The sequence below is a fragment of the Pezoporus occidentalis genome, unplaced genomic scaffold, assembly GCF_034315485.1.
Source record: "Pezoporus occidentalis ecotype Australia unplaced genomic scaffold, CSIRO_AGI_Poc_V1 ctg35, whole genome shotgun sequence".
In the NCBI taxonomy this organism is placed as follows: domain Eukaryota; kingdom Metazoa; phylum Chordata; class Aves; order Psittaciformes; family Psittacidae; genus Pezoporus; species Pezoporus occidentalis.
Genome location: NW_026915483.1, coordinates 5,529,723 through 5,554,306, shown reverse-complemented (window position 1 = coordinate 5,554,306; position 24,584 = coordinate 5,529,723). Strand labels below are relative to the sequence as shown.

Below are 24,584 nucleotides of genomic sequence, written 5' to 3'. Positions count from 1 at the left end.
TAGATGTTTCTTCCTTCAAACTTCACCGGAAGTTGAGCCATGCTTTTGAGGAATTTCTGTTTTTACAAAATCCTTTGCAAAACCCTCTTTTACAAAACCCTCTTTGTTTGCTGGAAATGATGCCTCCCCAGTTTGGCACTGTATTGCAATATATTTCTGATGAACATGAAAAATGACTCAAAAACCAGATAATCAATTAAATACTAACACAAAGCTATTCCTCCTTGTATAGATGCAGGAGGATGGTGTTTACCTTAAAGGGAGAATTGGTTTGAGTTGACGCAAGCCGTATCTTGACTTGAGGTTTCTTTCAGGATGTTGGTAGCAGAAGCTGGGACGTAGGGTAATACAGTGCTTTAATAATAATATGCACAGTAAACTAATTTATTTTAAAGTACAAAAGAATTTTGATGGGACTGAATTGTTATGCCTCAAGTTATGTGACTTGGCTTTAAAAATCTTAGAGCTGTGTTGGTGGATTGCTTTCAAGGTGCAGAATACTGCATTTTTGAGCTATTAAGGATCCTTACATGTGGTTGAAACACTTTATTTTGAATAAATACTTCCTGCCAAAGTGTTAATTGTAAATTGAATGCATTAAGCTGATGAATGTTGAGGTCTTCAGCAGATATTTTCATAGGCCATTTTAGTGATATGTAATACTTAAAATATTTCAGCAATAGTGTTCAAAATTCAGCAGTTATCTACTGTACTTAACCTGTCCTTTGGATAGGATTAATAAAGGAAAAGAAATGCAGTGGTACATCCAGCTACAATGCTGTTTGCAACACAGTGTGCATACTGCATTTGACAGCTGACTAACAGAGCTTTGTCAGGTACGTCTTTATGCAAATACTTGGAACCCTTTTTATAAAGAGCTGTAATAAGTGATGTGGGTTGGTTCTGTCTGTATTTACTGATACTGTAACCATTACGTAATACTGATTTTGAAGTGATTGTCCATGAGCCAGTAATGAAGAGAACTTATTTGCGCTTTTTTTCTGTGACATAAAAGTTGCTTTGCTTCTTTCCATGCAGAAGTTAATACTAAAAGATTTTTAGATTGTACAATTTCCCTATTAAAAACAGTACTATTGCTTCACTGGGGTAAGTTATTACCAGGACATTTCCATTTAAAAGTCAGTGAGTGCTTTTCCTCTTGGTTTTAAGAATGCTGCTGTTCTCTTTTTATTGAGACAATAAAGTTCATTTTTCTCTTTTTAGATAAATGCTCTTCCTTCTTGAAAACATGGAAGAACATAGGGAAGTCTCCAGGAAAAATAACTTGCTGTAAAATAGAATGATGGAGCTATTAATTTCCTTTGCTTCCCATTATTCAGTATGAAAGCTGGTAGAATTTCATGATGATGTAAAATCAGTGTGTTATTTATATCAAATGGCAGAGAGAGCTGGAGTCAAATTATTATTATAGCCTTTTGTGAAGTAGTCTGTGGAAAGAGGACTGGATTTCTGCAACTGTAGAATTAAAGTTGCGGGTTGTTACTTACCAGCTATTGTAGCAATGAACTCCAGAAGAATCCTGTGATCTGCACGGATCTGCTCTGACTTCTATGATTCTTGCCTTGTCTGATCAGCCTCTTTGCTTCTTTTCCTCTGAAATTGCAACTCATCCTCTCTCCAGCAGGAGTACAACGATTTTTTTAATGGCAGGTAAAGAAAACCACCTTTGTCTCAGAAAAATGATGGGTTAATACTTAGAGTTGATATCCCATCTTGCAATATATTCCAATTGCCAGTTGGTTGTTAACCTCCTTTACCTCTAACACAGATCTTCACAGCAAAAGACAAAACGTATTAGTGTGTTTTAAGTTTTCTGACCCAATTCACTGTATGGTTTCACATGTAGTTGCAGTGGCACATGGTAAAGAGCTGTGGGAAAGAGGGAGGCAAAGGACTGCAAGAAAAAGCACTCAAGCCAATCTAAATAATAATACTACTGACTACATAGCCACAGCCTTAAAGTTAAGACCAGCTGTCTACTGAAGACTGAAGTAGGTAGCCAGACAGAACCTGTGGTACGGAATTTCACAGAAATATGCCAAGAATCATCATCTATGTGTGAGAATATCCTACATTAGGCTTAAATAGTGGTTTTCAGCTCTGATTCTTTTATTCCTGTGGTAAGGAGTTAAATGCAGTTTTGTCTGAGGACGTCTTGTTTATAAGGTGCGTGTACAAGATGCATGTTCTGAAAGCAGAAGTGTAGTAGTTTGCCACAGTTCGTGTGTTTGCCTTGAACAGAAGGTTCCCTTAGTAAGTCTGGCTAGGTTTGAAGCCTCTCTGATTAGAGGCCCATTAAGCTGCTGTAATCCAAACCTTTAATTTATGAAGTTAGACTACTTTTCATTGAGAATTAGTGCGTTAGTCACTGATTTACATTGTTACTTGGCAGGTGAGTAACAGGAGAGGATGTTGGGCTGGCAGCTTGACAGCTAGAACCTTAAAAAATTAGCAAAATTTTCATTCCACATATAATTTATTTTTAAAAGAGCACACTTTTCTTTCAAAACAGTGAAGTTTGACAGGCATGGCTCGACAGGCAGTGCTGGTGATACAATCAAAAGTTCATCAGTTACATTTGGGATTTTATATTCTTTTTCCTGACATTTGTTCAATTGGTCTCTTCCAAACCAGTGGGTTTTTCAGTTCTGTTGGTGACTTTTTACTCTCCACATCCTTACTCCTTATTGCCATCCACGTCCTTTAACTTTCATTCTCTGTCTATAGGCTTGAAAGTAAGCAAATAGATTTTATGCTTGAACAGCAGGGGGAGTTCTGTTGTTTCTAAAGGCTGTAAAATCCAAGTTCATCTGTGCTCAGTTTTCATAGCCTAGGAGGAGGCAGCCTCTTGCGAGAGGGTTATTAGATTCCATTTGCAGTAGCGGCTGTTTTCATTTGAATGGGGTTTGGGTTTTTTTTCCCTCCCATTAAACAGTGAAAAGAATTATTTATTTTTGTTTAGTGTTCCGGCACTTAACCCTTTAGCAACTTTCATCAGAAAACTAAGGGAGGAGATTCCAGCTAATTGGAAGTTACATCAGTCAGTTGCTTTCTTCATAAACTATGTTTGCATATGAGGAAAATCAAACAGACTACGGAAAGGTTTCCAGTTGTAGAATGAGAAAACGTGCAAGTTTTTAATCTTTTACTGTATTTAACAACTAGAGCCAATCTTACCACCTTGAGCCTGAAGTGAGTTTTTCTTTCTGGGGGCTCAGTTTGCCAAATTATTCTGTAACTAACAGAAGCAGGAAGAGTTCTGCTACTTTAAAGCCATGGTGAGATGTTAGCTGATGGCATCACTTATGTTGACTTACACGATTCCTGTGGCTCCTGCGTGCTTGACCCTGTTGTAGGCTGTGTGTTCCCAGCCTTGCTCCTTTCCAAGGCAGGTGTTTGTGTTAGGCACGTAGCAAAATAAGTTTTCTCATTCTTCACAAACTGTATGACTGTGCTGGAGTTCAGGCCAGCACAGCTCAGAAGTGGAAAGGCTGGGGGAAGGGGCTGCTTCAGCTGCAGGGAATTACATGCATGACTCTGCCTTGAGACTTTAGTCTTGAGGAGAGATTCCTGCTGAATTCAGAGGCTCCACATCCACATAGAAGTGGATACTGAAGGGTATAGTCCTATTACCACCACTCAGAGACTGTGAATCAACTTAAAGGTACAAGATGTTTGTAGATAGTATGGTTATTAAAGTCTCAAAGGTGAGAAGGTGGTAAAGATTATCTATGATTTCTGGTGAATTACAAAACTAAAAATCTGTTTCCAGGAAAAGCCGCAGTTTTGAAGTGTCTGCTGGACATTCACAAGATTTTTATGGAGAATGACCCTGCCTATATCCTGAATGATCTCTTCATTACAGACTATTGCATCTGGATTCAAAAAGCTAAGTAAGTTCTTAGGTAGCTATTGGTGCGGGAAATGTTTTTAGCATACTACATCTATGAACAAGTATCAGTAAAATTCCATCTCCTATAAATGGAAATGTGATCAGTGCTTTTCATTTAGTAACCTTGGCTGTCCAGCTGTTCTTACTACGTAAGCAAAGAAATTCAGTGCATTTTTGTATGTAGTGACACCACTGGGGGAGGAAGGGAGGAATTGCATTTTAAATAAAAATGTGAATTTTCATTAATATCTTAATTTTGGGGGGGGGGAAGAAAAATGTTTGTATGGCACTCATGTAGCATTAAGAAAAAGGTTGGAAGCAACTCCTAGTTTGGGATTAAAATCTTGATTTCCAGTAGAAATGACAACTTCCCGTTCCCGGTCGGACACGTGCAAACCATTTACATCTGTATGAAACAGTTGATTTATGGATTGTAGCAGTTGTACTAATTGATTATTAACAGCAGAATGTGTTGCAGATCTCTGTTCACTGTGTACTCTTATCCCTGTACTTGCTGCCAGCTCACTCTCCCTGGCAGTATGCTGTGGCTTCCACTTCACTTGAGAGGAAACAGTGACTCTGCCACTTCCAGACTAAGTGCCTATTCAGCACTTCTGCATCTCACCTGTGTTCTATCAACTGGAGCCAGCATGGCTTCGTTTATTTCCAGAGTCTTGGGAACCTGCAGCCAGACTGGTTAGAAATATCGGCATGCTTTAATCATTTAAAAACAGAAATATTGGTAGGAAAGCAGGGAGAAATGGATTAAATGAACAAAGGACGCTGCATGTTCAAGTCTTACTAAGCTTTATATTTTTCTTGCCAGTCTTATTCTATTTTTCATACAGTTTTTTCTTCCTTTTTATGTCTTCGGGAGCCTTCTCTGAAGGCTTTCAAAAGTACATGTATGAGTTGCAAGTAACATTTCTCTCAAAAGGAAGGTATTACTAATACAAACAAAAAATGCCATTGGTGCATTTGTTAATATAGCAACGTACAGACTCATAAACAGCGTTTAAATATAGCCTTTGTATTCTAGCTCACAATTTAATGAGAGACTGTAGGAGGAAAAATAACTTAAGTGCACAAGACAAAAGAAGCAGTGAGGGAATATAGAGGGAACTTGGTAATAATCATGATCAGAAAGAGGGATATGAAACAGAATTGAGCCAACTTGCATAAGCTTTATGCTTAGGTGTGACTCCACCAGTACTTCTTAGAGAATTAAAGGCTTTCAGTTCGTAGCTGCTTATTACATGTTGTACATATTGCTGATTTCTATTCTTTGTATGCTTTCGATGTCTATGTTCTTACAGAAACCAATACACAAAATATTCTAAAGCAACAACAGGCATTTCCAGACATTTTCATTTGTCCATCCTGATCGGTTACAGGAACAATTAGGAATAGCCAGTTCATTTTACGCGGTCATTTTTGAGGAGGTCTTGGCCACACCTTAAATACAGGAGTTGAGAAAGTACGTGGGGAAGGAGAAAGTTATTTTGTGCATCTTTCACATAAGACTGTAAATTACTGCTGCCCATATCAGTGTGTATAGTATCTAGCAAGTCAGTCATAAAAAACAAGGCTTTCTTTAAATACAGCAGAGGAAAACGTATGGTAGATGTAAGTGACTGATACATTAACACATTTACTCCCAGACGCATACATTATGTACCAGTTAAGCAGAACTGACAGCTTCTGGAAAGAGGGCAATTAAGCAATCTTATTGTCATAATGACATGGCACAATAGTTGTCTGTCATTAGGAGAACAAGAGGAACTGCAGAAACCTCTCCTATTTTTAGGGTCTGAATCAGGAAAGCATTTAAGCATATGCTTAGGTCATTCCTGTTCTGTTTAGCAGTGAAGCATGTGCTTGAGTTAAGCATGTGTGAAGTGAACAGGAACACTTTGGTTTTTCCCTTATGTTGAAGGTAACAACAAGTTCTCTTGTCATTCAGAAAATACCCTAAGAGATACAGAAATGGGTCGTGGCTTGTCCATTAAGGACAAGGGTTCCCAGCTCCCCGAGGTGAGTAAGGCATCTGAAGAGGAGGGTGGTACAGCTTTTGTTCCAGGGGAAGAAGGTTGTAACATCCCTCTGGTAATTGCCTTTGTGGAGAAAGAGGTTTGGGAGGTGAAGGTGTGTATAGGTACTTTTGTGGTAGTCTTTCAGTGACATTATTTGCACCTCTGGTCAGTCTCTGTCTTGTGTCTCAGCTATTCTTTGCTCCCTGCAAGCTTCATTAACTTTCTTTGTCTCAGTTTCCTCCTCTCCTAGCGGTAGTTCCAGGGCACTCTCAAAACCTTTGGAGGGTTTTTCTTTTGATTCCTCTCTTTCCCTGTTATGTAACCAAGTCCTAGTGGAGGTTGGGGCCTCTTTGCTTAAGCAGTTAAAGCAGACCGTAGGTCCTTTTTAGTGAAGAATACGATCACTTTAAAAACAGCTGGAAGCAAGCTTTTTAGCTCACCTACGCTGGCAAAGTCTAGGAGCTGTAGGTTTAGAAAAGAAGGCAAAAGGTAATGGAGGTATCAAGTGGTGGAAAGCTACAGTCCTATTCCGGATGAAGTGTCCAAAAGAGGAACGCTGCTGGTAGGTACTGGCTTTTAAATACATAAACCGCGTAGCCAACAGTGTGTCAGTAGCTGATTACAAATTTGGTTTGAGATCATAGTTTGGCTGTGACTAAGTTAGATGAATAAGTGAATGTGTCACTGGGCTGGCAAAAGATGATTTATTTTAAGCACAATGTACCTGGAATTGGAAATGCTTAAGCTGAATAAAACACACGCAGGTGGCTAATAGTCACTTGGGTATGGGTATGAGTAGAAGCTAGTGCTTTAAGTCTATTTATTTTTCCCCCCTCAGCAAAATGATTTCATTCAGGTACCTCTTACTAAGTGAAAAGTACTACAGGTCTTAGACAATGCAGGATTTTAGCTGAGTATAGCTGAAATTTCATCTTCCTGTTCATAATCGTAAAGCTAACTTCACCAGCTTTCTAGGTTTCTAGAATCTCTCTTGGAGCTGCTTGTGAAGTTACTATTAATAATCTGATCTGTTTTATAAAGAGGCATGTAAATCCTTTCAACTTTCATTAAGCTTTGAAAAAAGGGAGCATGTTGCTCAGCAAAACTTGCCAGAAAAGAGGGAGAAGTAAATGTTAACCTGGGTAACAAAAGCGAGACAAAGGCAGCTTGTAGTAAATCTCGGCAGGTGGTGTCAACATTTGTGTTGAAAAGCCAGATGCAGCCAGATGGAAAATTGCATCTTTAACCCCTGAGGTCATAATGACATGTCATCACTTCATTTGATCCCCCTGCTAAGTGAGCTTATCATCCACCCTGCTGTCACTCCTGTTATTACTTTCATTTCCATAATAAAATTAAATTTAATTTGTCTGCTTTGCATGCCTTTTTTTCTTTTAGGTCAGAGCTTTTACAAACCCCTATTATACATATGGCAGCCTCTCCAAGGAGAAGTTTGACTGAATTTGTATTATAAGTCTGAGCTTTTCTTCATCTTTCACACCTTACTTTGAGCAGAAGGAGATGAGGGAGAGGAGGAGTTTTGGGGAAACCATGGTTGTCTTGATAGCTGCAATATGGGCTGCTAAGATCAGGGGAGTCTGGGTGTGGGTTTGTTGCAGGAGAGCTTTTCCCCTTCTGCTGGAGGGGACTTGACATGTCTGTGACCCCATAGGAGTTGTGTTCTTTATTGGAAGTCGGACATTTACCCACTGACTCTTGCTGTGCTGAGGTTCCTTTGTGCAGTCTGATGCCTTTCTCCAGTTTTTTGTACCCCCTTTTGTGCTATTCTCTGTTCATGTTGCTTTTTGTTGTCCACTGTTGTACATATGTGCCTTCTGGTAGCTGAGCTGCTTGATGCCTGATGGCCATAACGTGAGTGGCTAGGTGGAGGGCTGATTGACTTCCTAGTGTCCTTCTTCAGGCAAGCAGTTCAGTGCATGCTGTCGTGCATCCTTGCATAAGAGAACAATTAAACCTGTGCTGATTTTAAGTATTTTTACTTGACATTTAAAAACGTGTAGTTTAAAATGTGTAACTTTACTTAATATATATCTTCTGTGTTCCTGGGTTTGAGGTGAAGCTGTTAGTGTTCCTGGCAGTTTCCAATGGGTTAGTACACAGTTGTATACTTCTCAAAGATTTATGGGTATTAGGAATGCAGGAGAGTAAGACGTTCCCACATAATTTGTTTATATTTTTCATTATCACTGGTTTTTTACTTTTTAACTTACCGGCTCACCTCTTATTCATCTGTTCTATTGCAAAAAATTACAGAGTTATTTGTGTTGTGTATCCTAGTAGCTTCAACTTGCACAATAAAGGTGATCTGTATGTCGAGAGAGATGACCTGCCTCAGTAAGCCCTTTGGAACTGTATCTGCAACTTGATTTGTTATATTGGTATATAGACTGGTTTAGTGTATGTGTGCTCTGTGTACACGTGTAAGTATACGTGCTCCACAACCTAAGACAAATGTAATCTTGCTAATTTGGGTGACTGTAGGTGTAACATGCCAGTTCAAGCATGGACTATTTACTTTAAAGAAAAATCAGGATTCCTGGTGGCATTTACAGTCTCTGTAGAAGCTGCTGTCTTTATTGGAACTAACTAAATTAAAGCGAAGATATTCCTAAGCGTGTTATGTTTGCTTGTCTTGATTTGCAGGTGAAACATACCCTAAAAGATAGGCTAGGTTCATAGGTCTGTTTTCCTTTTCATCTCTTTGTTATAATTGAAACCTAGTCCTTGTTACAAAATTACCTAGTCTGAAGCCAGCAGGGAGTTGCTGCTTTATGTGTAGGATGTGAAGTTCTCTAAATGTAGGATTAATTACATTCACAGCATGCCACTGAGGTGATGAGGTTGACTGTGATTGTTCAGCCCCCCTTTCCTTTTCCCCATGTTTTCTGAATTACTGTGTTAATCAATATAGTGTAATGTGGGCCTGAAGAGTTAAGACCTGATGCTGCAAAGGTATTAAGGAGCCCAAGTCTTTCAGAATAAGAAAATAAGATCTTTGAGATCTAGGATTTTTACTGCCTGTGTCACATTGGATCGTAAAGTGCGCAAAGGAGTAAGGAACGCAACCTTCAGCATCATAGTTTGTTGCATTGGTTAAAGTTTGGTAGAAGAAAGATTTCTTTATGTTCATTCTGACCTCTTTCTTGGCTTTGTCTGACTTTTAACATTTATTTTACAAGTTACCATCTCTTTCTGTTTGCAAAAAGGATCATGTTTCAATGTCTGAGACAGCCTTCTAACACTTCTTAAAGCATACATTTGATCAGCAGAGTAGGGCTGGTAGTTTGACTCTGGTAGTGCCTATTTAAATACACTGTACCACACTGAATCTTCAAAAGCCTCTCTTCAGTTCATGTAAGTATTTACATAGCTATATGGGTTTATTACTAATTTGCATTAGGTTCTCTACTCTGTAGAGCATCTTATTTATTTTCCTTGTACCTTGTTACACATGACCAGCTTGCCCTTATCCTATGCTGTCCTTGCTTGTAGGGCAAAAAGCATTTGAAAACAGGTTATGCATTATAGCCTTCCTGAAAGAATTACCTTAAGCTTTTGTTACATTTGGAAAATATTTTGTAGCATATAACATACTTGCTTACGGAAGCTTAAAGATTACAATCTTTAGATTAATGCAAATGGAATTTAAACGTATATTCCAGTTGCATGTTAAAATTATTTGTGAAACTGATCGTCTGTCTGCAAACTGAAGAAATTTGCCATGGTTATTATTTGCTAAGACCTGGGAAACTTTTCAAAGTGTTTCAAACTGTGTAGAAGCTGTTTTCATTGTGCCATTTCTGCAGCTGTTTCTTGGCATGTTTGTTGGCTTTAGTGGTTCAGGGTTTTATAAAGCTCAAAATACTTGAGTAGAGCAAAACCAGGCTGTTGATTTTTATTTTTTACTTTTATCTTTTTGCTGCTTGGAGGGTTGATATTCACGCAGTCCTATTCACTCTGTGGCATTGCCATGTAACATTTGAAACTCAGGAGTGTATTGCTAAATGAGGGCTGAACAGTAACTTGTCGACTGCACCTCTGCTATGAAAGCATTCGTTTCAGATAGGACGATGCATGAACAAAATGATCCTAAAAGATTTTCAATGATGAACTGCCAACATGTTTATTAAATTTTCAATCTGTAATGGGGGGAGGAGGGAGTGTATTAACAGATAAGGAAAATTAATCAGTGCTTTAAAGTGGTGTCAGATGCTCAAGGAATATGCTAATTTTCAGCATCCAAGATTCAGAAGAACAAAGGTATAAGCAGTAATATGTTCTGGATGAAAACCCTGCTTCTTGGCTCAGTGCGTTTAAACTGAATTGTACAGCATGTTTAAAGCACTTCATACATTTGAGACCTTAGGCAGAATATACCTCTTGTAGTATTATATTTTATGTGTATTAGTTTTATGGTCAGCTGTGCCCTACTCTCTATTACAGTTAAAACTCTCTAGGTTTTACTTTGCCTTCACTGCTGCCCATGTTAACTTTGGCTTAGTGGAGGCTGCGGTAATGTCAGGTTGGATTAAAAACTCCAGTATTCAAAGCAGGTAGTGCAGAGGAAAGCTGAATTGCTTTCACCTTACTGCTTTGAAAGCAGCCTTGCCATCAGCATTATGTTCTGATGTAGCGAGTTTTATTACTTACGAGATAGTGTAAGCACCCCATTGCCACCATCACAAAATCCCTTGTTTCAGTCTGCCTTGTAGTTAGAGGATTCTATTTTTGACTATGCTTCAATAGTATTGCCATTGTGGATACACTGGAGCCACTTAATTCCCTGCCCCACCCCCTGCAAACTAATTTGTTGGTGTCTGGACATTTTTGATTTGAAGGCACTTTCCTTTGCTGTTTCATCTTTGTAAGAGCCACACAGGTAAAAGGGATAAACCAGAAAATCATGGTGCTACTTGTGATTACGTTTTTTTCCATAAACACAGCAAGAAAGCTGTGTTTTATCTGGTTGTCTTGCTTCACCCTTACTGTCCTGTGATGACTTGCTGTAATTACTGTAATTCCTTCTTAGCAGGCTTTGCAAACTGGCATTACTGCTGCTGGCAGCTAGTTCAGCATGCAGCAGTATGTTTGCTTACTGCCTTAAGAAATCAAGCTGCATTAGGTTTGCTTTTCATTCACTTCTTCGGTAGCCTGCAGTGCTGTATTAACTTTCAGATGTCCCAGCTGATTTTTGAGCTTTTACCAATAATGGGAGTGGCCACTTCAAATGTTCTCTTTGAGGTTCATTTTATGCATATTTGAGTTTACATACACCACTGTAGGAGTTACTAATATGTCAGTTTCTAGGAAACATTGGAAGGGGGGTGTGTGAAAAAAGCCTGTAAAAAGGCAGGCTTTTGTTGCTATATAAACTTAAGATAATCCATTGTTTTCAGAGTCTCTGTGAGTACAGTCCAATATCTTTACTATATTTTCTTACAGATTGTTATATGCCTTTTTAAATAAAAAAATGTGATACTAAATTTTATTTAGTTAAGAGTAGAAAATGAATTGCACAGGCAACATGTGCAACTGAGCAATGTACATTTTAATACAGCCATGTATAAGATGGCATATTCACAATAAAAGGTTGTAGACCACAGTTATACATTGGAGAGTACAAGACAGTTGAGGGCAGCAGCTCTAGCAAAATAGGCTGAGCCATGCTTGGGAATGGTTTGAATCTGAGCACCTATTCATCTCTGAAGAGGTAAGAAGGTGAGTGCAGTCTTCAGCTGAAAAAGCAGAGTAGTATCATTTAGGAGAAGGAAGTGGCATGACTTAAAATAGGTGATTTCTGAGACTGTGTTAAACCACAGACTAATTCTAGTGTCTGTTCCAAAAGATGTTGAAAAAATGAGAGAATCTGGGCAAGAAAGGTTCCATGAATATACACGTCTGAATGACCTGTGTTACAGCGAGAGACCCAATGAACTAAGTAGTTCATTGATAAGAAAGTTAAAGATTGGCTTGGACTTGTCTGCAGACATGATGGGATATAGATTTCAGTTCTTAGCCATTGTTTAGTATAACAAAAAGAACTACAAATAAGATCCATGTAGTTGAACAGAAACGGGAAAAATTCAGGCAGCAGTAAGTTTTTATGTTTTCCTAGTGAAAAGGAATTACGAAGTGGCTCATTCTCCCCTGAATGTTGGGTAGTTCTGTACTGTCTTATTTGTTTCCACCAAGATAGCCTTGCTAAAAAACACCTTGTGGTTCCAACACTAGCTATGGGTCTGGTGCAGAAAGTATTTGAGATTCTGTATCATTTATTATGCTACTAAAACCAGGCTTTTCTAGTCTTACAAGAGAAAATGCTGTCATTTTCCTTAAAATTTAAATAAGGGTTTACCAGTCTATCAAACAGTACATAGGCTGTTGGTGCCCAGATTTATTATTTTCATCCCAAATCATCTGCTCTTAATCCTTAGATCTCCATTCTTTGATTTAAAAATAGTAACTAATAATTTGCAAGCACATTGTATGTCTCCTGTTTCATTGTTTTGATGCATGTTTTTAATACAGTTTCTTTTTGTTTACTGTCATCCTGAGCTGGCATGCCTCTCATTAAATGTTGCATCTTATTTAAGGCTTGAGCTGTCACTTCAATTGTCTGTAAAGCAGTAGGTGCATGTAGAGGACTTTGTAAATAACAATACCCAAGTAATGTAATACGCTGACTTAAGAGGCTTAAAGCAAAACACTGTTAGCCCTGAAGGCTGAAAAAGGTGATAGACAGGTGGATGTAATAGCAGAAGTTCCCCTTTATATATGTTTTAGCAAGCCCTGTAAAACATGTATTTTTAACAAGGGATTTAATCTCTCCTCCCAGCTGCTAGCTGCAGCTTCCTTTGATGTCTTTCCTCTCCTTTCCTCTGTTGTTTTTTTTTCCTATTTATTCTGTTGCTTTTCTATAGCTCCCATTCCTCCAGGCTGTGTCTGAGTGCACCTTGCTGTGGCTAGAGAAGGCAAAGAAGAAAGCCATTTTTTTCCCCCCCCTCAGGCTACTGCTTTGATTTTCCAAAGTTGTTGGGAGGCAGTTCCTCTCCGGCTGCGGAAGGGTCAGTGATCTGTGTCATGGCTTTTCAGTCAGCACATCTCAGCTGACTCCTCTTCTGTTTTGACTAGGGGAAGAATGAGCTTGTGTGGCTGTTGCCTCTCTAAGCAAGTGGAGTGTACAGCTGTGATCAAAGTGGAAAACTGATCTGCAGGCTGATAATGTCTTCCTGTTTTGTTTCCAACCTTGTCAGTAGCTTGCTTGGTCTCTTCCACCTACCCCTTGCAGTGATTGCCCCATGAATCTCAAGACAGAACAGAGGTAGAATGAGAGAGGAAACAAGCGTGGAATGAGATGGTAACTTAGCCTGTGGCCTAATGTCTGCTTTCCACTATTCCCTGGGAACATCTCCTTGCAAGAACTGGGCCATCGCCTGCAAGCTGTCCTGTTGTGGTCAGGAAGACAGATCTGCAGCCAATTCAGTGGGGGGTGGTGCTATTATTATTACTATTAATTACTGTTATTCATAAGGGGCATGATCATCCACTAGAGTATCTGATAGTGGGTGTCCCACAGGCACAGCAGGGTGTGGAGTGAGAGGATGGGAACAGGCCATTCAGTTTATGCCCTTGCAAAAATCTGATTTCCCGCCAGGAGTTTGCAGGATGCTCAGGTACAGTGTCTTGTTATGTTTGGGTTGTGTGAGTTGAAAATGGATTGTGAGTGAGGAGGCTACAGGTGGTGTTCTCCCTTTAAGTGTTAAGGGCCTCAGTCAGAAGCAATGGAGCAGTGTTGGGAGTTAAAACTATCATCAGCCTGACTAGGACTTCTGTTGTTTGGTGGTTAAATTCCATTGTAAAGGGGCAGGATCGTGTTGGAGTAATGTGTTTGTTATTGTGCCTTTAATGTGTCCATTGTCCTTGTTGTTATTTTTGTAATATATGAATTTACTAGCATTATCCTGACACTGAAATTCACATTTTCTGCACTGCTTTGTGCGAGTACCTTTCATTCCCATATTGTAATACAAATTGTATAATTTACAGTGTTAAGAGTGCTGCATCTGGATCACCAGCAGTAATGGCGAAGACCAAGTTCTAAGTAATGGCAGTTAAGAAATTTGAGGGAGACAGGGCTAATGTAGAACAATTGTCAGTGTTCAGTTTCTGTAACATAGCCAATACTTTCTATCATGTTATAAAATCTGCTCCTTTCTCACTGTCTCTATTGTGGTGAGTTATCTAGTCATCTTTCATTATTTGTATTTATCATATATGGCTTTGGAAGCAGTGCCATTGTTGAATGTTTGGACTGGCTGCAACTTTCTGAAGCTATTTTGGCAACACTGAGCTACTTCTAAGCTCAGTTAAAGTATTCCTAAAACATAAAAATAACATTCAGATTCTTCTTATAGTCCAGCATTAATTCCAAGTCTGTTTTTTCTTATGAATATTTTCATAGGATCAGCTACATAACTAAGCTGTACTTGATTTCTTTTACAATCCGTGATTATAAAAGTTTGGTTTCAACTTATCAAAAAGACCAAGTAATGAAAGTAAGATGTTATATTGGAAAGCTTCATCTTTTTTTTTAAATATTTATAAATGTGAAGTTCAATTCATGCAATATTTAGATCAGTATGAAAGAAGTATGTGGAATTTCAGAATAAATATGGAGGGAAAGTCACTTGAAATACTCAGACTTATTAACATAAAAGAAGTCACTTAAATTGAAACGATGGTGCTGTGCTTTATATTTGATTCATGGTTAACAAACTGTAATACTTTAAGCTATGTAGATAGCAGTTCATGTTTACAAGGCTGGAAGTCGGATTGAAGTGTAAGTATATCATTCTCTTAGTTTCAGAATTCATTTAATGCCTTTTAAAAGCCAGAATTTCAAGATGAAAGCATCTTATGTTCCCCTTAAACCCACTGGGTTCTTCCACATTAGCCTGTGGCGCAGAACTGCTTTTTGTCACCTGAAGATAAGTGATGGGTTTCTCTTGTTAAAAATAGTCTCTTTATACTGGATTTCTGCTCTTCTAATGCTGTCAATTTGAAGTGGTGGCATCTTGCTTACAGGGAGATGTATTTTCCTGACTTCTTCCTGAACTCAGTACTCTTTTTTTTTTTTTTTTTATAGTGTGGTTTTCCTGTGTTTAAGACAAAGATTTTTTGTGGTGTTAACACTTTGTCTGATGTCTACAAGGGAGCGAGCAAATAAAGATGGCATGTACTTCTACAAACCCAAGCCTTGTGCCCTAATCTCTTCACCACATCGTTTGACACCTCTACCAGGCAAGGGGCGTCATAATCAGTAGCTGGTTTTAGCACTGATCATGTTTAGTGCTTGTATGTCATGGCTTCCTAGCGAGCCAATACATGATAGTTGTGTTCTGCTTGTCTTTTCTTATGAGGGTCATTATTTATACATCTGTTTATTTTCATCAAATATGTAGGAATTTGAAGATCTTTTCTTAAACTCTTGCTGCTCTTAAATTTGATTGAAGTAGACTGGTTTCCAAGAGTTGTTAGAAAGGAAATAATTAACAGTATAGACATCGACAGTATAAACCTATATATACCTGAGCTATTCAGGCTAAAAAACAGAATCCATCCTCTTGAGAAGTGGAAAGAATGAGTTCTTACCTGCATTTACATCAAATGCCTTGAATAGACTGAGCACATACTATTTTAGCAGCTGGCTTTTCAGAAGGAAGTATAGAAATGAAGCAGACATTAGTGGTGTGTGTGTTTCTTTCCTATGAGGACAGTGGTTAATCTAGTACTACATCATGTGAACAAATGTTGTGTTATTTCTGTTGTGTTTACACTCATCTGGCTCTTTTTTTGCTGCAGATAATGTAGAAGATTAATTAAAGTTTAGGTCCATTGTTACCTGACTCCTGAAGAAAATGGTTCTGTTTCTCCTTCACTAACACATTAAATTCAGCTTTGTTCTTATATTATCTTCCATACTCATTGATCAGAGCTAATGAGATTTTAATAGAGTTAGTTAGTGGTTCTGCCACTTACTATAAAAATGTATAATAAACTAAACGTGAAACTGTTGAGTGGTGCTGTTTGTGTTCCTCTCTGTTAATGTACTTCCTATTCTGTGATTCTTTCAGATCTCATAAGGCAGGTAGGGTTATGATGAGCTAACGAGCTAATGAAGGCTGGAAAGTGACTTAGTAAATGTTGCATGTTCATCTTTCTGTTTGATTGATGGAATAATGAACTTTGTGGCTAGAGGTGCCTTTTTTGAATAGGGATGTCAAGTAGGTTTTAGACTTTTCTGTTCTTTATGACCCTTTGGCATTTTCTGTGCATTGTATAGGTATAAAAGAGTATTATCTGTGATCTTCTGAATGAGGGCCCTTTCTTTCAGTGAAAGGGTTGCCCTATGGTTCAGGTGCCATGTGTATTTTCTTTTCCACCTCATGTCTTAACCTTCATGGTAGTAGTCTTACGCTTTGTTAAGTTTTAGCCATGTTTCACCATAGAGAATAACTGTTCCCAGAGGCCAGATGAAATAAAAGTTTCCCTAAGCTTGTGGGGAATTGGGATAAAGGTGTGCATGAGGTACTTTGCACTAAAATGTGTGAGGTTACATTCCTTGGCGTAGTCTGTAATACAGTGTGTGCAGATAGGCAAAGTGGTTGTCACTGTCTGTTAACACCAAGGCTTTCTGTTGTGCATTTCTTTCAGAACTTAATTTGGAGCATTTTAGTTCATTGATCCTGAGCTTGCTTTTTCAAAACTACTTCACTATGGTTAGAGGTTATGGACTAGTGTATAATTTGAAGCACTCCTTAAGAGTAACCTTGAAAGTGAAATGAAAATAGTGAAATATAGCATCTCCTGTAAAACACATGCTAAAAGGTATAATTGAATCTTAGCCTCTTATCTCCAGGCAGACTCTGAAGCTCATGTTCTTTTGTAACCCATGACTTCTAAAGAGTACTTTTGTCAAATGGGTGATGTGTTTAGTGTGATGGGTTTCTCATTATTGCAGCTGAATGTCCATTTGTGAAGATTCTTTTCTGAACTGGAAGATACTTTTTTTTTTTCTTTTTTTAACTAATTCCATTATTCAGTCATTTGTGCTTTTTTTTTGTGTGCATGTTGACTTCAGATGTTTCTACATTAATGAAGTCTGCTTTTGCATTCAGTGCCATCACCATTGTTGCTTCTGTGTTTTACCAGTTGGGGTTGATCAAACCTAGACTTTTTCAAGTCTTGAATATTTTATTAAAATCAAATTGCCATTCAATTCTATGTCATAAGAATTCAATCAGTGTATTGTTTTCTTCTTTCTAGCTGTTTGAAGCTGTATGTCAAGTGTGGAGGGATGCTTGCCTTTGTTAGGTGCCTTTCTGAAGGAAGCACACTACTTACTGTTGGTTTAAAGGACAGAAGTTATATTATTGCAGTTTGAGAGCATCTGTGTCTTCCCTCACATTATCTCCACGTCTGAGTGTCAGAATACGCTGTTCCAGTGACTTAGAGTGTTGCCTAAGAGGCAACAATGCTGACTTAAGGAGTCTTTCCCCAAAGCTCATCAGTTTGGTTGCTCAAGCAGCTGTGCAGAACTAGAGAGGACATCAGGGTTTTAGATGGAAGAGCAATTTATTGTCCTCTCAAGTACATTTAAGAATAGTTGATGCTTTGTCACCTATGTCATTCTTGTATGAGCTTATGTTTTATCTTTTGGTATCATGGTTGGCTGTGCCTTTTGCTTTGAGAGAGCTTAAGTAGTAGACTTACTGCCATAGGATTATTGATTTTTGTCAAGATCATGACAGAGTTCCTTTGAGAAGTTAATGTTGGCATTATCAACGGTCTGAACACTGAACAATGTCTCTTGATACCCCTTGTGCTTGGCCAGACAGTGATGGATAGAATCCAGCAAGAACCACTCTGGGCAGGGGAAAAATAAGGTGATCTGAAGGGTCTGGAGAGTCTGCCCCTTTTGCAGGTCCCTTTTTGGTCACCAGTGACAGTCCACGCAGAAATATTAGCCATGTCCTACTGCAGCCTGTCCCCAACAAGTCTTGTGGCAAGGCAGAAGATTTCATTATCCCTTATAGTTTAACTGTCATTTCAATGTCTTGCAGCTACTAAATTTACATGTTCTCTGTATCTGAACTGCTGAGGTTCTACTTAGGGAAAATATCTGGTGATGTCTCAGATATTAACTCTGGAATTGTCTTAATACTTATGATACCTCTGGCTAAAAGAATAGTTGTGGAAAATTGTAAGCAGTGCTGCCAGGTATGTTATTTGGAACACATTTAAAGTGGTTACACTCTTGTCTGGTTGTACTGCTTGTTATCTATTTATCTAAGAAGAGGGTGTCTGTGAAACTCTGCCTCATATAAGTCTGAGTTTTGTCAGGCCTTGTTGAGAAAGGTAATTTAATTATAGACTGATGCTTTCTCCTTAAATTTGGTAGCTTCTCATTCAGTAAATACATAAAATTAAGGCAGTTGAGAAAACCTTGTGATCCCACAGACAAAAAGCCTTTTGCTTAATGCAACAACTTCACTATTGGCTGGATTATGTGTGTCAAGACCTCTTGCTCAGTGGAGCTAAGTTGAATAGCTGCCCTTTTTATATTTATCAGCCCTCCTGACTAGCACAGCATCTGGCTAGTCACTATTTGAATGCATCTCAGGGAATTGTACTCCTACCAGGAGATGGCTGCTTGACAATGAGACGGATCTATTTTCGTATTTGGTGGAACCTATGACACTGCAAAGGCATGGCTGCACTTGAAGCATCTACTGTTTCTATGAGACTTGTTTATCTTGCCTGTAAGGTATAAAGGTAATTAAAGTGGTTTACACTTAAAACAGGGCTTGTCAGCCCTGTAGAGCCAGGTTAGAGCACTGCTAGCATGGAGGACTGATTTCCATTGTAGAATCATAGAATAGTTAGGGTTGGAAAGGACCTTAAGATCATCAAGTTCCAACCCCCCTGCCATGGGCAGGGACACCTCACACTAAACCATATCACCCAAGGCCTCTTCCAGCCTGGCCTTGAACACTGCCAGGGATGGAGCATTTGCACCTTCCTTGGGCAACCCATTCCAGTGCCTCACCACCCTCACAATAAAGAATTTCTTCCTTATATCCAATCTAAACTTCCCCTATTTAAGTTTTAACCCATTACCCCTTGTCCTGTCACTACAGTCCCTAATGAAGAGTCGCTCCCCAGCATCCTTATTATTATTATAATAACATAGTGAATAGCCCTAACCACATTCAAACAGCATAAAATAACAAGACTGATGTTGACTCCAAAATTACTTAGGCTTCACCTTGGTTCCAGGACCAGTTAGGTCACATTCAAACACCAGGCTGGTAACCAAAGCTGTTAGCAATGATTTAGATATACAGGTTCCCATGCTTGCTTTTGTGTTGTGCTTGGGCAAGAACAGCTCAATCTGCCATGGCAGCACTTGCATGCTGTACACTGACTTGATTGTGATTGAGCAGGGGGAGATAATGTGAACGTTCTGTTGTATTTTGCTGTCTTACGCCTAGTTTAAACTGTGTATTTCAGAAAACTTAGGAGGCAGTAGAAATAATCCTATTGTTTACAAAACAAAAGCAAGCTAGAGCTTGTGCCTGTGCAAGAAACATCATTTTTCATTCCATGGTGAAATATTACTGACTCCTGCTTTGAAAGGCTGTGCTGCCAATTTGGCTGTCTCCTGCCATGTTTGCAAATACTGCATGCAGTGTTTTACATACGTAACTCCCATGCAGTGATGGAGTATGCAATGCCACCAATCATACAGAATACTGCCATATTTTCAAGTACTCTTTGAGTTTTGTTTGCTTTTTTCAATATAACTGAACTGCTAAAGCAAGAGAATTGGATGTAAGGCAGATGGAAAGGCCTAGTCCATTAACACTCCTTCTTAAAACCTTTTTGGTTGGTAGTACTGTTGTTGACTGATGGACATAGCATACAGAAGCATGATTACTTATTTTAACATTTGGAAAGAAAGTGGCTTGTGTGGCTGGATGTATCCCCAAGTCCTGCATTTATTTTTTTACTTTCTGTGGCTAGGTTGATTTTTTTTGTCTTCCCTTGCAGCTCATGCTAAATCTTCCTTGGAAACAATCAAATCCCTAATGTGTCTTCTGTGAGACCTTTCTCTCACAGCTCTGTGTTCTGGAGCTGTCTTGATTCATCAAATTCTAGTGCCTTCTTTATTCCTTGGAACAGGAGGTAGAACCAAAGCTCTTAGAATCATTAATCTTGAACCAGAGAAGTTGTGTCCTGCTCTCCTCCCACCCTGGCTGCTGCTTATGTCTCAGCATTGCAGTCAGCCCCTATTGCCATCACTTCCTTTCATGCTGCCACACGTGGGCTTTGCTTTAAAACTAACGATTTCCCTTTCCTGTTGCCATAGTCCTCTTTTTCCCCTTGTTTTATCCGTATCCCTTTATTTGCTAAATCTCGTGATTATTTGTTCTTTTAACCCCAGTTTTACTCTTTTGTAATCTGAGATTTCTGGAACAAGATTTTTTTTTTTTCTTCTTCTAGCACATGGAGGGACTCTCTCCTGTGCCTAGGCACGGAGTTCTGTCTGAAAATCTAAATTCCAAACTACGTGGGCAAGCCCTGAGATGCTGCTGCTATCTGTTCCTCAAAGTTATACGTTAAACAAAACATGCATCTGCTCAGTTTAACCTGTAATTAAACATTTTCCTTAAGCAACTGATACCGTGATAACTAATAATTATCATGTATAGCACCTTTAAAGCTTATTATGCATGTTTATGTAAGAACACTAGCACCATAATAACGCAATATCATTACCACACATGTGCCTACTGAATGAGCATGTCTGAAAATAATCATGCAGTTCCATTAATCATACTTGAAAAATTGAAGTATTTGCTGTCTAATCTCTAAACCACTCCTCAAAAGATTTTGGAAACAGCAGGACCTGTTTACTGCAGCTTTCTAATACACAAAATCTCATTTTTGGTGTCTCATTTTTGTATCCTGAATTGTTGCTTGTCTTTCAGCTAAGGAAATCATTAGCTCAGAGACCCCCAGTCTTGTGTTGAAAGTATTTCCAAGCAAGGAGGACAGCTAGCTAATTCTAATTCTGTTAGTTATGGGAAAAGTGGGGATAGCAAGATGTTCTTCAAGTAATCCTTTTTTCCCTTTTAATAGATTTTAAAGTTGGGAAGTGGGGTTTTCTGCTTTTATGTGTAAATTTTTCAAGATCATGAGGTTTTGAGTTTGTTTCTAGTACTGAAATGTTGAGCTCTGGTAGAGACTTACTGGCCAGAGTGAAAGCTGGGAAGAAGCACATAGCCTACTAAGAAATCTGAGTAACCAAAAAGGAGACTTTCATGCTGTATCAGTCAAATACCTGGCGTGGCTAAGAGCTAAGAAAAATAGTAAAATATGTTCTATTTTAAAAATTGTTTATTAGAAGATTCCTACTGTGGTTGAGCCTGACATGTTCTTTGGGGCATTGACAGTGTAGAGAGAAAGAAAGTCTGCCCCTCTTCCCCTGTCCTGAAACATGCTGGTTGGTAGTTCGTGGACTGTATGTGTTCTTGTGCATGGTTTTGGCAGTCACACTGCTCCATGGAACCACTGTGTGAGAGAGTTGAAGTAAGGCAGTTATGGAGTTTAAGAGGGCAGATGGAATTGTTGGCCTTTGCAGGCGTTTAGTCATCCAAGCAGAGTATCCATTTGTGCTGTGATTGTTAGAAGGGAAGAGCAGACTGTTTAATCAGTGTCTTTTTTTTCATTTCCTGTAATCCTTTGTAAGGATAAAAAGCATGTCCTCTCTCAGTAGTTCTATCGAAACCTTTGTGGAAAAAGGACTAAACGTGAAATTTGAAGCCACAATCGGTTTATGAAATCAGTTATTGTCATTGTTTTGATGTGTATTTTGATCACACCAAAGGAATTAATCCAAGGGTTTCAGGCTAAGAATTCCTTCTGCAGTTTTACAGTTACCCAGTAGGACTGGTGTCTGTCTGTATCTGTCAGGCACCAGCCTTTTCACTTCTTCTCTTTGAACTCATTGATAAAAACCCATTTGTGTATAGAGTGATAAAACACTTGCTGCTTTAGAGAGGCCATTCTTTCATCTGTCAGTAGGACCACATCTAATTTAGTAACATAATGTGTGTTGAGTCAAATCAGTCTATCACTATATTTTCTTCCTTAACACTAGGCATTAAGCAAAATGGAGCGCAGTTAAGTATTCATTAATGCCAGAAAGTACATGATGCCATACATCTCCTTAATACTTGATGCAGTTATGTGACATGTTTCTATATCTAACATGTTAAGTGCATTATAAGAGAACAGTAAAAGAGGAGGAGAGGATTTTAAGGGTGTGATTTCAAGGACTGAGAATATCTAGCAGGAAAAAATATTAATGAAAAATCAGAACAGCAGAAATAGGGAAAAATAAAAAAATACATAGAGGATTTGTAAACAAAGTGACGGACATGACAGGAGAGGCGAGAGGACAAACGGCACTTTCAAAGTTTATTTGCTATCTATAATGGCAGTAGTAAAATAGGTAGGTGAGACTGAGGTGGCTGGAGCTGGAGAGGTATTGCTAGAGGAAATGGTTGTGCTTACAGTTAGTAGCTCAATGAACTACATATAAAATGAGTACAAAAGAGTGTTCTCTGTCACAAGGCACATTCAGCTTTTAAAGATCATTGTGTACTTGTGAACAGTCCAGCAGTAGGACAGTAAAAAGGGTTGTACTTTCATATTATTAACTCTCACAGGGGAAGGGGACATATGCACACACGTAACATCACAGAATGGTTTGGGTTAGAAGAGACTTTAGAAATCATCTGGTTCCAACCCCCTCCCCTTGGCAGGGACACCTTCCGCTAGACCAGGCTGCTCCAAGCCCCATCCAACCTGGCCTTGAACACTGCCAGGGATGGGGCAGCCACAGCTTCTCTGGGCAACCTGTGCCAGTGCCTCAGCACCCTCATAGTAAAGAATTTCTTCATAATATCTAATCTCAGTCTCCCCTCTGTCAGTTTAAAGCCATTCTGCCTTATCCTGTCCCTACAGGCTCTTGAAAAATGTCCCTCTCCAGCTTTCTTGCAGCCCCTTTAGGCACTGGAGCTCCTCTAAGTTCTCCCTGGAGCCTTGTCTTTTCCAGGCTGAACAAGCCCAGCACTCTCAGCCTGTCTCCAGAGCAGAGCTGCTTCAGCCCCCTTATCATCTTCATGGCCTCCTCTGGGCTTGCTCCCACAGGTCCATGTCCTTCTTACATTGTGGCCCCAGAGCTGGATGCAGGACTGCAGGTGGGGTCTCACAAGAGCAGAGTAGAGGAGAATCCCCTTCCTCAATCTGCTGCTTACGATGCAGCCCAGGAGATGGTTGGTTTCTGGGCTGCAAACACACACTGCTAGGTCATATTGAGCTTCTTTCTCATCAACCAACACCCCAGAATCCTCCTTCAGGGCTGCTCTCAATCCATTCTCCCCCCATCCTGTATTTGTGCCTGGGATTGCCATGACCCATATGCAGGACATTGCACTTGGTGTTGTTGAGCTTCATGAAGTTCACACTGGCCCACCTCTCCAGCCTGTCCGTGTCCCCCTGGATGACATCCCTTCCCTCCAGTGAGCATGCATAGGTATAATTAGAAGGAAGGAAACAAACTGTTTCAAAAGCAACACAAAATGCTTTATGAAAAGGATATTAACGTGTGACTTGGGGTATAAACCAGCTTCTCACCAATGTGTTCAAGAAGCAAATTTCCCTGCAATCCTCTTAATTTGTTACCACCTACTGCAGTGCTTCATGAACCTTTCTGTTTATCACTTGGCTTCTTTTCACGTATGGAACAGGGGGAATGCTTTCTGTGTTCCCAATTAGGTTGGCAGTTTCTCAAGTTCTCTGTAACTTTTGAAGAAAAATTTCAAGTTCTTGACAAAAATAAAATGGAAATGTATCCTCAAACATCAAAAACTGGAACAGTGTGAAGTAAGCAGCTTTCTCAGATTTGGTATCCGTGTTTATAGTGGAGGCTGCTGGGATGATGTTGTGATTTGATTTTTAGCTTCAGATTGAAAAATCCTAGAAACAGAAATTTTTCTTTGTTGCTTCAGTTACTTCTGGTAAACACTTACTTATTTCTTAGTTTTCTAAGTCTATGGGTTGAACTAAGGAAGTTTTAGTATGTTTTATTCCAAGTTTAGCGTTAAACGTTATGCTGTCTCTGTAAAAAGAATCTGCATTGACTTTCCCTTCCCCCGCTGTTAAATACAATTCCTTTAGGAGAAAAAAAAAATGACGTGTCTATGTTATACTGAGTAATTATGCCCCCTGGGAAATAGAATATAAAGATCTTTAAAATCGTTCAGCTGAGAGAACAAGCACTTTAACTTTTGCCTCGCAGGAGTCATGTATTACATTATCAGCTACTTGCTGCAGTGTCAGTGTGTCATGCCTTGCAGGTTAGCAGGTTTGGCAGAGGAAATGAAACCCAGTCAGTTACTGCAGGATTTATAGTAGACCTGCTGTTGCAGGAAGTGGTGAAAAGTTGATTGATAGTCTGAGGCAAAACTCTACAACAAGAAACAGGA

General features: G+C 39.2%; 1 protein-coding gene and 1 long non-coding RNA gene across 3 annotated transcripts in view; one reads left to right on the top strand and one right to left on the bottom strand.

The window, feature by feature from the left end:
- Window positions 1-24,584, bottom strand: part of LOC134169621 (uncharacterized) — a 640,302-nt gene that overhangs the window by 537,983 nt on the left and 77,735 nt on the right. The window lies entirely within an intron of this gene.
- SHQ1 (SHQ1, H/ACA ribonucleoprotein assembly factor) overlaps window positions 1-24,584 on the top strand; it is a 54,678-nt gene that overhangs the window by 27,732 nt on the left and 2,362 nt on the right. For both annotated transcript variants that reach the window (XR_009966949.1, XM_062630344.1), the window contains one exon: window positions 3,794-3,914. Coding sequence is in view for 1 of the 2 variants with exons in the window: in XM_062630344.1 (XP_062486328.1) it covers window positions 3,794-3,914 (121 nt within the window). In the remaining variant the exon portion in view is untranslated. The remainder of the gene's footprint in view (window positions 1-3,793; window positions 3,915-24,584) is intronic.